Source organism: Hylobates moloch, unplaced genomic scaffold, assembly GCF_009828535.3.
Source record: "Hylobates moloch isolate HMO894 unplaced genomic scaffold, HMol_V3 SCAFFOLD_12, whole genome shotgun sequence".
In the NCBI taxonomy this organism is placed as follows: domain Eukaryota; kingdom Metazoa; phylum Chordata; class Mammalia; order Primates; family Hylobatidae; genus Hylobates; species Hylobates moloch.
The window spans coordinates 41737001-41750548 of record NW_026652287.1 but is presented as its reverse complement, the minus strand read 5'-3'; the positions used below and the strand labels follow the sequence as shown (position 1 = coordinate 41750548).

The 13548-nt window shown below is 45.9% G+C and overlaps 1 protein-coding gene across 1 annotated transcript; it reads right to left on the bottom strand.

Moving 5' to 3' along the window:
- Positions 1–1338: 1338 nt before the first annotated feature.
- Positions 1339–4396, bottom strand: NFILZ (NFIL3 like basic leucine zipper). The gene is made up of 3 exons (XM_032762003.2): positions 4371–4396; positions 2518–2615; positions 1339–2223 (listed from the first exon to the last, which is right to left on the bottom strand). Exon 3 carries the CDS (start codon positions 2206–2208, stop codon positions 1339–1341), a length of 870 nt encoding a protein of 289 aa, XP_032617894.1. The 5' UTR covers positions 2209–2223; positions 2518–2615; positions 4371–4396.
- Positions 4397–13548: the final 9152 nt, after the last annotated feature.

Here is a 13548-nt window from a genome sequence, read left to right as displayed (position 1 = left end):
CTGGTCTTCAGTATGTTTCTTCCCAAACACCCATTCCTACTCCAAGACAGGAAACCCAAGGCCAGAAAAGTGTCTTCTCACTTGTCACTAACTGGGCACAAAAGGAAGGTCCAAAGATCATGAGTGGGTGGGTGAGGGGACAAGTGAATTATAAGTAAATTAATGAGTAAGAGAATGAATGAATAAACAAGTTAGCACATAAATGAGTGGCTAAATGAATAAATGAATGAAACGATGGATGGGTGGGTGGGCAGATGAATGGGTGGATGAAAGGAAGGATGTGTAGATTGATGGGCGACGATGGATGGATGGGTGAATGGATGAGGATGAGTGGATGCAAGGAAGGAAGACAGGATGGATGGAAGAATGGGAATGGATGAGGATGGATGGATGGATGGAGAATAAATGGATGTATGAATGGATAAATGGATAGGTGTATGGATGGAAAAATGGATAGAAGCAAGAAAGAATGGGTGGATGGATGGATAGGTGAGGATGGGTGGATGAGTGGATGAGGATGGATGCATGCATGCATAGATAGGTGGATGGGTGGATGAACGAATGGATGGATGGATGACAGGGTGGATGAGGATGGATGGATAGATAGAAGGAAGGAAGAACCAATGCATGGATGAATGAGAATAGATGCATGGATAAATGGAGGATGGATAAATGGACAGATGGATGGCTGAATGGATGAATGGATGGATGGATGGATGGACGGATGGATGGATGGGCGGATGGACAGACGGATGGATGGATGGATGGACAAGTGCATGAATGGATGAAAGGATGGATGGATGAAAGGATGGATGGGTGGATGGGTGAGGATGGATAAACTAATGAATGGATGGATGGAAGAATGGATGGATGGATGGAATGGATGGATGGATTGATGGATGGATGAATAGATGGGTGGATGGATGGAAGGATGGATGGATGGATGGATGGATGGATGGATAAGGATGGAGGGACTAATGGATGGATGGATGAGGATTGATGAATGAATGAATGAATGAGGATGAATGGATGAATGGATGGATATAGGGAAGAAAAGATAAATGGAAAGGAGGAAGGAAGAGGAAAAGTGACAACCCAAAGCATAGATTTTAGGGCAAGGCAAGAGCCATAGTAGAATCCAAGATGGGCTCCCATCCACTCCACCCCTAGGAGGTCTGGTATGGAAGCTGTGAAGTGGACCTTCCAAGCCAGGGCACCCCTACTTCCTACAGGCCTTCCCAAATTGCTGATCAAGACCAAGATACTCATCCCTCAGACAAACCTATATGCCGCCCCCAAATACCCCCTTGCAAGCCTAGCCCTTCCCAGAGGAAGCCCTCAGAGGGGCGCCTGACCACCCTCCCAGCCACGAGGTACCCTGCCTGAGGCTCGGGATTTGATGCGCAGTTTGTGGGGCAGAGAGGGCTGACCCAGACCCTCAGGACTGTTCCCTGGGACAGGGCAGGTCACCCCAGGAGACAGACCCATGGGATCAGCAGTGGGTGTCAGCAACACATCTGATGGCCCTGAAGCCCGGCATCCAGAGGGCCTTGGTGACCACAGCCCCCAGCAGGGTCTGAGCTCTGGTCTGGACCCTACATGCCCATCCAAGAGGTGACAGCTGAAGAGGGCAGGTGGGAGGGCAGTCTGCAAGGCCATGCCAATTCTGTTGAGGGTAGGAGATGCAGACTCTTGGGGGCACCTAGGAGAAGAGGCCAAGCCAGTCCATCTGGGAGCCAGCAGGCAGCCCCGACATCCTGGAATCCCAGCATCCAGGGAACATGGCCTTAAGAGGCAGCTGTGAGAGCCAGACAAGGAGGAGAGTGCTTCAGCCCCAGGCTGGGGGTCCCCAGTCCAGGGGGCTTCCCATAGCAGAGCCTGCAGGGGCAAGGCCCGGGGCCCACCAGTAAGGGGCAGGAGGCCAAAGCGTAGCTTGAGAGCCCTCAGCTCACCCCTGAGCAGGGCATTCTCCTCCATCAGTGCAGCCAGTCTGCCCTCAATGGCTGCATCATTGAGACGTCGCTTTTCCCTGGATCTCTTGGCTGCTTCATTGTTCTTCCTCCGCTTCTCCCAGTAAACTGTGTCCTTCTTTTCTTCTGGCATGAACTCCCGCTGGCGACGTATGGAGGGGCCCCTGCCCCGAGCCCCCCATAAGGTCTTGCTATGACTCTGAGACACATCTGGCAGGCCCGAAAAACCCACATCCATGGCTGCTTGGAGAACCTGGGAAAGAGGAAAGAGATCTTGGAGTAAGGGCAAGAGGTGGACCTGGATGACCCCTTTCTCTAATTTATCCTGTGTCTCCACCATCACCCATGGAGGGGACAGGTGGGGTTGGAACTGAGCTGGAGACCAAGGTTTGATCTTCATCGGTTTGATGCCCAGTGAAGACTGGGTGAGGCCACAAAACAAGAAACTGCTGGAAAGGCTTAAGAGTAGACCACAGTCATCATGAAGAGCTGGTTCAACCCTGTACCCTCAGAAGGACACATGCTCTTCCAGGGGTGTTCTCCTTACTGTTGAGAAGGTCAGCAGACAAGCCCAGGGCTCAGTTCAATTGGAGTTCCAAGGTAAGATTCTTGGAAACCCAGAGGGAGACAGAAGGATGACTGAACCTAGAAATAGAGAATATGTATCCATGGAGGTAAACAGAGCCAATCTGGGATCAGAAAATAAGCTGCTATTCACCTAAACTGTGCCCAGATTGTACCCTAAGATGGCTTCAGTTTGTGGCCAGAATTTTTTACCCATGCATCCATCCATCCAACTACCCACCCATTCATCGGGTAATCCAATCACTCACCCATTCACTCAACTGTCCATTTGTCCATCTCTCTACCCAACTTAGCATCTATCCATTTATCCACTCATTCACTCACTCACCATCCATTCACTCAAACCCATCTCCCCATTTCACTGGCAACTCTCCATCACATCTACCACTTACTCACTCATCCATTCATCCAACCGTCCATCGATTCACTGATAGATTGATTTTTTAAAAATCACGTTGTGCCTTTACTAGGCATTTTTCATCCATATATTCATTCACTGGTCTCAACCATCCACCCATCTATTCCTCCATTCTTTCATTTATCCAAATGTCCCTCCTATGTGTCAGTCATTCTTCTACAAATCCATTCATTCATCTATATATTCATCCACGGGTCCATCCATTCAGCCAACCAACAAAAAAGCAATTTTTCTAGAGGCAGGGTCTCACTGTCACCCAAACTGGAGTGCAGTGATGGGATCATAGTTCACTGCAGCCTTGAACTGTTGGGCTCAGGCAATCATCATGCCTCAGCTTCCCAAGTAGCTGGGACTACAAGTTTATGCCATTATGCTCAGCTATTTTTAAATTTTCTGTAGTGACATGGTCTCACTTTGTTGCCCAGGTTTGAAAACAAAATGCAATTCCCATGTGCCCAGTGTTGAAGAATTAGAGGGTTAGTAATTGGGAGTAGAGAAAAAATCAAAGTTATTAGTTTCCCAACTCCTAGGGTGGAGCCCAGTAAAGACGCCCCATGTCCCACAGATATAGCAAGGATGGAAGACCACCTCCTTTGCCTCAGCCCGGTTTCTCACATTGGTTTTCATGAAGACTCTAACACAAAGATCTGGGTTCTACCAACTACCTGGGGGATGTCATCACCTTCTGTGATTCAGATACAAAACAGGTGGAGAGAAAAACCATAGCAAGGTGGAAGGAGCCCGTCTAAAAATTCAGAACAAACCTCAGGAAAGAAGGGGCACTGAGGGCTGAAAACCGATCATCTTAGTTCTGAAAACCGATGACTGTCATCTCCATAAGGGCACGTGTATGTCTTTTTTTTGTCTACTGCTGTATCCCTGGTACCTAGCATTGTGCTTGTAAATAGTAGATGGTAAATAAACACTTGTTGAATGAATTAATGAATTAATGAGTGAACACATGAATGAAAACAACCTTGTTCACAGCTGGAGAGCATTTAACCCCTTGCTGAACTCCCACCCAAGAAACCATGAAAGACACCAGATTTTTCTGTTCACTTTGGCAGAAACTCAGTGTTGAGTTTTAAGATAAACTTTAGTGACTTTCCTAAATTGGGAGTATAGGTTTTTCTTCCCCAACATTCTAATTTAGTCTTTTATTCTTCACTAACAGCCCGTGGCCTTAGTTTCTGTGGCTACATGGTTATGTGACATAATTCAGGTACTGTTTGACAGAGGATAAAGGAATATACAACCAGACAAATAGCAACACTCCAAGGGCCTCTGACAATGATCCTAAGTCCACATTTTCCAAAGTATGTTCCTAGGAACCCCAGTGCCAACGATGACGTGCCCTCAAAAAAAGAGTACAAAAATGTTTGAGAAATATTGCATACCTTATTCCTTGTAGGAGAATCACAAAGTACATTGAAGGCTCTGAGAAGTCCTGCAAAAAAAAAAAAAGAAGTTTAGTTTTGTTTGACTTAGGGGCTCTCAAATTTATCTGCCCAAGAAATGCTTACCATACTTCACAAAACAATTTGAGGTGCATATTTATTCATTCATTCACTGTGCCAGGTTGTAAGGTAGACAAAAGAAGAAAATCAAACTGCCTCCCAGCCTTCACAAATCTCCCAGTCTCATGGAAAAGTTGAGTGAAATTATAATTAATAAAGAGGAAAATATGTCTAGAGAAGGTCTTTCTTCTGCTCACATCACACAGTAAGTCAGTGGCAGGACTAGGATTTGAACTCAAATCTGTCTAATGTGTGAGTCTGTTCTGCCACACCATGTGACCTGCTCATGTGCTCAGGAGGCCGCCATGTCTGGAAATCTTGGTTGGGCTTGGAGAATAAAAAATAAGGCCAAGCGCAGTGGCTCATGCCTGTAATCTCAGCACTTTGGGAGGCCGAGGCAGGCGGACCACAAGGTCAGGACAGTGAGACCATCCTGGCTAACATGGTGAAACCTGTCTCTACTAAAAATACAAAAAATTAGCCAGGGATGGTGGCACGCGCCTGTAGTCCTAGCTACTCAGGAGGCTGAGACAGGAGAATCACTTGAACCCAGGAAGCAGAGGTTGCAGTGAGCCAAGATCGCACCACTGCACTCCAGCCTGGGCAACAGAGCAAGACTCCGTCTCAATAAATAAATGAATGAATGAATGAATGCCTTGTGGGGTTCTGCAGTCGCCCAAGTCAAGAAGAACTCTTAGTTACTGGAAGGTCTCCAGCACTCATGCCCAGGACCACCTAGTCACAGGAGGGACTCCAGTGCCCATGCCCAGGACCTCCTCTGAGAACTCCTAGTCACAGGAGGGTCTGCAGTGCCCATACCCGGGACCCCCTCTGAGAAATCCTGGTCACTGGGGAGACTACAGCACCCAAGTCCAGGACCCACTCTGAAGCCGAAAGACATCTGGACCACCTCCCCACCTGTTGCCACTTGCTGTAGTGGTAGGCAGCTCCACACCTGCCCACATCACATGGGCCGGGGAAGCAGCTGCAGTTAGGTGAACCCTGGTCCACAGGTGCCAGGCGGGATGCCCTGGGTTTGCAATTTCCTGCAGCTGTCTCTGAGCTTTGTTCCTGGCAGCCAGGCTAATACCATAACCTCGCTCAGGTGTCCAGGTTCGCTGAGCCCTTACAGACACCTAGGGCTACCATACCCTCTATCAGGAGCATATCATCCCCATTTACAGACCATGCAACTCAGGCTCAGGAAAAGTTAAGTGGCTGACCCAGGGACAGTCAGAGATTCCAACAGTAAGCAGCACTCTTCTTCTAGCACGTGAGTACCACCACCACCCTGGCCCCAAAGCTGCCACTGACATCCCTCAAATCCTTCTCCCCTGGCCCCATTCATGCCACCTCCCACTAATCTCTCCTCCACAGTTGCATTCACCCTTCTCTCCACTCCCCACAGCCCTGGTCCCAGCCGCCCAAGCATTTTCTATCCCACCTGGGCCCCCCTCACCAGTCTCCATCCTTGTCCCCCACAAACCCACCATGAGCCCAGAGGTGGCTTTTTAAAATTCCATTTATCCTTTGCTTAAAAGCCTCTGGGGTGTGCTTATGAAAGGATAAGCATCTTAGACTCCTAAAAACAGTGTTCATATGTTCCTCAATTCACCTCCATCCCAGGATCAGGAATGAAGGAGGAAGGCCCTGTAAGAGTGTTTATTGGAATAAACTAATAAATATATGAATATTTTTAGAATAAACTATTCAATGCATAAATATTTTTGGAATGAACTAATAAATGCATGAAAATTTTTGAATGAACTAACAAATGCATGGATTTTTGGCATGAACTAATAAATGCATGGATTTTTTTAATAAACTAATAAATGCATGGATTTTTTTGAATTAACTAATAAATGCATGAATATTTTTTGGAATGAACTAATAAACACATGAATTTTTTAATGAACTGATAAATGCATGGATTTTTTTGAATGAACAAATAAGTGCATGGATTTTTTTGAATAAACTAATAAATGCATGGATTATTTTGCATGGACTAATAAATGCATGGGTTTTTTTAATGAACTGATAAATGCATGGATTATTTCGAATTAACTAATAAATGCATGAATATTTTTTGGAATGAACTAACACATGAATTTTTAATGAACTAATAAATGCATGGATGTTTTTGAATGATGAATAAATGCATGGATTTTTTTGAATGAACTAATAAATGCATGTTTTTTTAATAAACTAATAAATGCATGGATTATTTTGCATGAACTAATAAATGCATGGATATTTTTGAATGAACTAATAAATGCATGGATTTTTTGAATGAACTAATAAATGCATGGATTTTTTGAATGAACTAATAAATGCATGAATTTTTTTAGAATGAACTAATAAATGCATGGATTTTTTGAATGAACTAACAAATGCATGAATATCTTTTTGGAATGAACTAATAAATGCATGGATATTTGAATAAATTAAAATTTAGTGAAGTGTGGGTAAATGAATGAATGAATGAGCAGATGAAGGAATACTCAAAGGGCAGAACCCATAACAGTGGGATGCAGTGAGTCTGAATGGGTCCTCTCTCCCCACAAAGGGCTGGGCCTGGGTCTTCCACTGCCCAGACAGCTCACCTGAACCCCAGACAAGACCCCAGACAAGCCCTCACTCGGGGTCCCCCATTAGCCACAGAATTCCCCTGCCACCTTCCTGGCCCTGTCTTGGGGGGGCATCAGAGGGGGTCCCAACAACCATTCCAACTTCAGGGGATGTTGACCAGAGCCCAGGAATTGATGAACATCTGTGTAGAGGTCCACAGCACATCCTGGAGCTCTGGGGCCAGCATCTAGAAAGTACCACTTTGGCTCTAGGAGAGAAGACAGAAGTGGTAGGCAAGCCCTGAAATGACCACAGCTGGGCTGGAAAGGAAGAGGAACACAGCCCAGAGGTCCCCAAGAGCCACACCAGAATCAGCAATGCCCAAGGAAGAGAAGTGAGTGTGGGCTGGTAGTCACATTAAGAAAGGACAGGCCAGAGTGACTCTGAGCATCAGCTCTCAGGCCACACCACTGAGATAGAGGAAAATTTGTTATCACTGTGGTCTGAGTCCCTCCTGTCTGTGGCTTGGCCTGAAGCCCCCTAACCACCGCCCTCTACAACTCCACAGGAACCCAGAGGGAGATGGGGCAGCAGATAGTTCTGCTGCCCGAGTTTATTTAGAGAAAACGCAGTAAGAGCTGGGCTGGGCCTTCCTGTGGTCGCAGAGGAAGTGCTAACGGAGGGTGGCGAGACAGGCAGCACTCCTTGCAAAGTGGCCGGAGGGTGATGAAGAAACAGGAAAAGGGTCTCCCTCAGAGATGGCCCCATTGCAGGCCAGCCCCACCCCAGCCCAGCAGCCTCTGCAGCTGCTTTGACCAGTGACAATCAAAGCTCTGTTTGGTCCTCTTCTGTAACAGGGAGCTCATCCCCCTCTAAAGTCACTAGAGAGAATGTTCTGCCACACCATGTGGCCTGTTCATGTGTTCAAGAGGTTCCCATGTCTGGAAATCTTTTTTTTTTTTTTTTTTTTTTTTGAGATGGAGTCTCGCTCTGTCACCCAGGCTGGAGTGCAGTGGTGCAATCTCGGCTCACTGCAACCTCCACCTCCCGGGTTCAAGCCATTCTCCTGCCTCAGCCTCCCGAGTAGCTGGGATTACAGGCGCTCACCACCATGCCTGACTAATTTTTGTATTTTTAGTAGCGACGGGGTTTTGCCATGTTGGCCACGCTGGTCTCAAACTCCTGACCCCAGGTGATCCGCCTGCCTTAGCCTCCCAAAGTGCTGGGATTACAAGCGTGAGCCAGAGCGCCTGGCCATGTCTGGAAATCTTGACCGAGCTCAGAAAACAAACAGTAAAAGCCTTGCAGGATTCTATAGTCACCCAACCCAGCAAGAACTCCTAGTCACTGGAAGGTCTCCAGCATCCACCCCTGAGAGGATCCAATCAGACTCTGTATTCCACTCTCATGGCCCTGCCTTTTGAGTATTATTTCATCTGCTCATTCCTTCATTCACTCACTCACATTTCACTCATTCTTTAATTTATTCAACTATTCATGCATTTATTGCTTCATTCCCCAAATATTCACATGTTTAACGGTTTATTCTAAAAAATATGGGGCCGGGTGCAATGGCTCACACCCATAATCCCAACACTTTGGGAGGCCAAGGTAGGTGGATCACTTGAGCCTAGGAGTTTAAGACTAGTCTAGGCAACATGGCGAAACCACATCTCTACAAAAAATACAAAAATTAGCCATGTGTGATGGTTTCCACCTGTAGTCCCACCTACCCAGGAGGCTGAAGTGGGAGAATCATCTGATCGTGGGAAGTCAAGGCTGCAGTGAGCTGTGATGTACCACTGCACTCCAGCTTGGGCATCGGAGTGAGACCCTGTCTCAAAAAAAAAAAAAAAAAAGTCACCTGTCAGACTAAGTGAGCTCTCGTGGTCCAAAAAGTTTTCCTGGAGTAGAGCTAGAAGCCACCTTTGCTGGACCCATCCCTGCTAGAATTCATTCTTTCCTTACGTCCGTGGAGAATCTCCCCTTCCTCTGGACCCTAGAACCCTTTGGGGATTTGAGGAATTGACACTGGCATTTCCCTATTCCCACACCAGCCTGCTCTCCTCCAGGGAAAACAATTCTTGTGTATTGAGCACCTACTGTATGCCACGTACATGCAACATCTCACTTTTCACTCACCACTACCCAGAGAGAAAGTAAAGCATGGCTATCATCCTGATTTGGCAGATCAGGAAAGCAAAGCTCCCAGAGGTCAAGTGACCTGCCTGGAGTCGCACAGCCAGAATCCAGGTACAACGGGATCCAGTACCCAAACCCTTCCTAATGCACCAGGTTAAACGTCGCCAGATACTTCCACTTGTTTCAGTGAGGACACAGTTTTGAGTTTGCATAGCACCTCTGAAGGGTAGAGGTTGGTTTCCACAGAGGAACAAAAGCGTCAAGAAACCACACAGTTAACAATACAGCAAGTCTGAGATTAGTATCCATGCTGTCAGGATGCAATGGCGTAGGCAGGATTAAGAACACCTGCTTTAACTGGGTTCAAATTTTCCTCCCTAGCTAAGTGTGCCTGGGCAAGTCAGGTCACCTCTATGGGCTTCCAATGTCTCATCTGCAAAAGGGGAATAATAGTAGTACCTACCTCATTGGTTGTATAAGGAATAAACAAGGTAAGATGTGTTAAGAGATGGCACCTGATAATAATAAATAATCCACATAGCTATTTTTTATTTGTTGTTGTTAGAATCCTCTCTTGGCCAGGCTTGGTGGTTCATGCTTGTAATCCCAGCACTTTGGAAGGCCAAGGTGGGCAGATCACCTGAAGTGGGAAGTTCGAGACCAGCCTGGCCAACATGGCGAAACCCTGTCTCTACTAAAAAATACAAAAATTAGCCGGGCATGGTAGTGCACGCCTGTAGTCCCAGCTACTCGGGAGGCTGAGGCAGAAGAATCACTTGAGCCTGGAGATGGAGGTTGCAGTGAGCCGAGATTGCACCACTGCACTCCAGTCTGGGTGACAGAGTGAGACTCCGTTTCCAAAAAAAAAAAAAGAATCCTCTCCCACTGGACTTCTCCTACCACACTCTGTACTATCTGTGTTGACAATGTCTCTGAGAACCTTCAGACATTACCCAACACAACTGTATCCATTTACAGACGGTAAATTGACCATCCATTCAAGACCAAATACACACCAAAACCTCCCCATTCCTCCCAGACACTGAGAAATGGTGGGAAAATGCTAACTTGAACCAGAGATCAAAGCAGAGATGCCCAATGACAAGGATAAAAGTCTCCCATGCATGGAAGTGCAGAGTCCCCTAATATATAAGGTCAAAAGCATACACGTGAAGAAGGCCCAGACCAAGGAGAAATAACCTAAAGAAGATAATGAATCTGTGGCCACTTCATGAAATTCCCACAAACTCCCCAACTAGAAGATATTACATCTGAGGAAATAGAGAATATCAGTTTAATCTTGAAAGAGCTGTACAATGAATATGTTAGGTGACTCAGAAAGATAAAGGAAGGAATGACAACTGTCAAACAAGAACAGGAGGTTATGAAACAAAAACAGGTAGATATAAAAAGAACCAGTTAGAGCTCAGATATGAAAAGTACACCATCATTCCTCTGTATCCTCGGGTTCCATATCCATGGATTCAACCAACCACAGATTGAAAATACAGTATTTGAAAAAAATAACAAGACAACAATAAAAATAATGCAAATTTAAAATTTTATATATATATGCCAGGCACAGTCGCTCAGGCCTATAATCCCAGCACTTTGGGAGGCCAAGGCAGGCAGATCACTTGAGGCCAGGAGCTGGAGACCAGCCTAGCCAACATGGTGAAACCCTGTCTCTACTAAAAATACAAAAATTAGCTGGGTGTGGTGGCGCATGCCTGTAATCCCGGCTACTGGAGAGGCTGAAGCATGAGAATCACTTGAGCCTGGGAGGTGGAGGCTGCAGTAAGTCGAGATCATGCCACTGCACTCCAGTCTGGGTGACAGAGCAAGACTCTGTCTCAAAGAATAAATAAATAAATAAAAATAAAATAAAAAATACATATATAGTATAACAACTATTTACATAGCATTTATATTGTATTAGTTATCATAAGTAATGTAGAGATTATTTAAGGTATATGGGAGGGCAGGGCACCGTGGCTCACGCCTATAATCCCAGTACTTTGGGAGGCCGAGGTGGGGGAATCACTTGAGGTCAGGAGTTCGAGACCAGCCTGGCCGACACAGCAAAACCTCATCTGCACTAAAAATACAAAAATTAGCCAGGTGTAGTGGTGGACACCTGTAATCCCAGCTACTTGGGAGGCTGAGGCAGGAGAATCACTTGAACCTGAGAGGCAGAGGTTGCAGTGAGCCGAGATCGCACCACTGCACTCCAGCCTGGGCAACAGAGTCAGACTCCATCTCAAAACATAAAAATATAAATAAATAAATATTTGGGGGGATATGCATAGGTTATATGCAAATACTACACCATGTTAGATCAGAAACTTGAGCATCCACGGATTTTAATATCCAAGGGAGACCCCAGAACCAATCCCCGCCAGATATCAAGGGATGACTGTAGTTCCCAGAAAATCCAAGAGATGGGTTGACTCGTAGTAGGAAAAACTGAGACCATCATGTGGGGTTTTAGTGGCAGAGATGGAACTAGAACTTGGAGCTCAGAATTTAGCAGCCCAAAACTGAGGTCTAACTCAGGAACTGAGCCCTGGGGCCACTTGTGGCTCTCTAAGGGTTGTTTGTGGTTTCCCCTCCCTCTTTCCTGTTTTCTTTTCTTTCCTTGCATTGTAAGGCTGGTGCTGAACTGGACTCCACAGTCCCTCCCTAATGAGGAATGGGGCTTCCATCCCCTGACAGGGCAGGGTGGGACAGTGAGTAGACAGAGATGGCCAACAGCCAAGCGTGGTGGCTCACACCCATAATGCCAACACTTTGGGAGGCCGAGGCAGGAGGATCACTTGAATTTAGGAGTTTGAGACCAACCCGGGCAATGTGGCAAAACCCTGTCTCTATTAAAAAACAAAAAAAACAAAAAAAAAAAGTTTTCAAAAATTAGCCGGGCATGGTGGTGTGTGCCTCTGGTCCCAGCTAGCTACTTGGGAAGCTGAAGTGGGAGGATCACCTGAGCCTGGGGAGGTGGAGGCTGTAGTGAGCTGTGATCACACCACTGCATTCCAGCCTGGGCAACAGAGTGAGATTCTGTCTCAAAAAAAGAGAGAGAGATTGACAGAAAGAGAGAGATAAATGGCCAACCCTCTGCTCCTAAATTAGAATTTAATAAAATCTTAATGTCATAAGAATAGTTGATTGAGTGAAACTAAGAGAAATAGCCAATATTGGCCATGGGATACTGACTGAGTGACTTAACCTCTCTAAGCCTCAGCTCCTCATTTATAAAATGGGTTCAAGGTTATCATCATATGCAGATGTCGTGAGAATTAAAATGGTAAGCTGTGTCTATAAGATACGAGATACCTGGCATAGGCTGGGCATGGTGGCACACACCTGTCATCTCAGCACTTTGGGAGGCTGAGACAGGTAGATCGCTTGAGCCTAGGAGTTCAAGACCAGCCTGGGCAACACAGTGAGACCTTGTCTCTACAAAAAAATAAAATAAAATAAAAATGAAGCAGGAGGTTGCTTGAGCCCAGGAGGTCAAGATTGCAATGAGCTGTGATGACACCACTGCACTCCCACCTGGATGATAGGAGTGACACCCCATCTCAAAAATAAGAAGAAGATACTCAGTATATCAGCATAATCTCCTATGAAGACTTGGGGAGTCTTCCTGTGGTTTGCCAACTCTCTTTTTTGAGCCCAAAGACACCCCAGTAGAAGATGAAGCTACAGTTACTAGGAGACTTAGAGGCCAACAGAGTACAGAGAAGTTTAAAACTTTGAAAGGACAAAAAAAAAAAAAAGGTGAGAAAAAGAAAAGATGAATCAAAGGAGAAGGGAGGAGGCTGCCTCACAAATTCCCCCACCCATGTGGCCAGAGGGTAGCCCACAAGCTTTTCTTTTGCTCTAAGAGAGGAGCTAAAAATGACTGCAAACTCTACAGCGAGTGTAAGATTTCTTAACACTCAGGCAAAAGGTAGCATTTGTGAGGCCAATGCACGTCTGGAGAAAGTGTTTAGGCAGGTCGCTTACAAGGGAAATACTCACTTGTTTTCATTTACATGAGATACCAATTTTTCCTGCCGAAATTGGCAAAGATTTTTTAAAAACGATAAAACCTAATGCTAGCAAGGATGCAGTAAGATGGGCACTTGTGTACCTAGAAGGTATACACTGCTTCCTGGCAAAGCAATTGAGAAATGTGAAATGAGCCAGGCATGAAGGCTCATGCCTGTAATTCCAGCACTTTGGGAGGCTGAGGTGAGAGGATCACTTGAAGCCAGGAGCTGGAGACCAGCCTGTGCAGCATAGCAAGACCCCATCTCTCTTAAAAAAAAAAATGTGTAAGAAATACGAAACAAATTTGGAATCA

Bases quoted from the DNA above. Each gene is read 5' to 3' on its own strand.
- NFILZ (XM_032762003.2), bottom strand. From the start codon at position 2,208: ATGGATGTGGGTTTTTCGGGCCTGCCAGATGTGTCTCAGAGTCATAGC.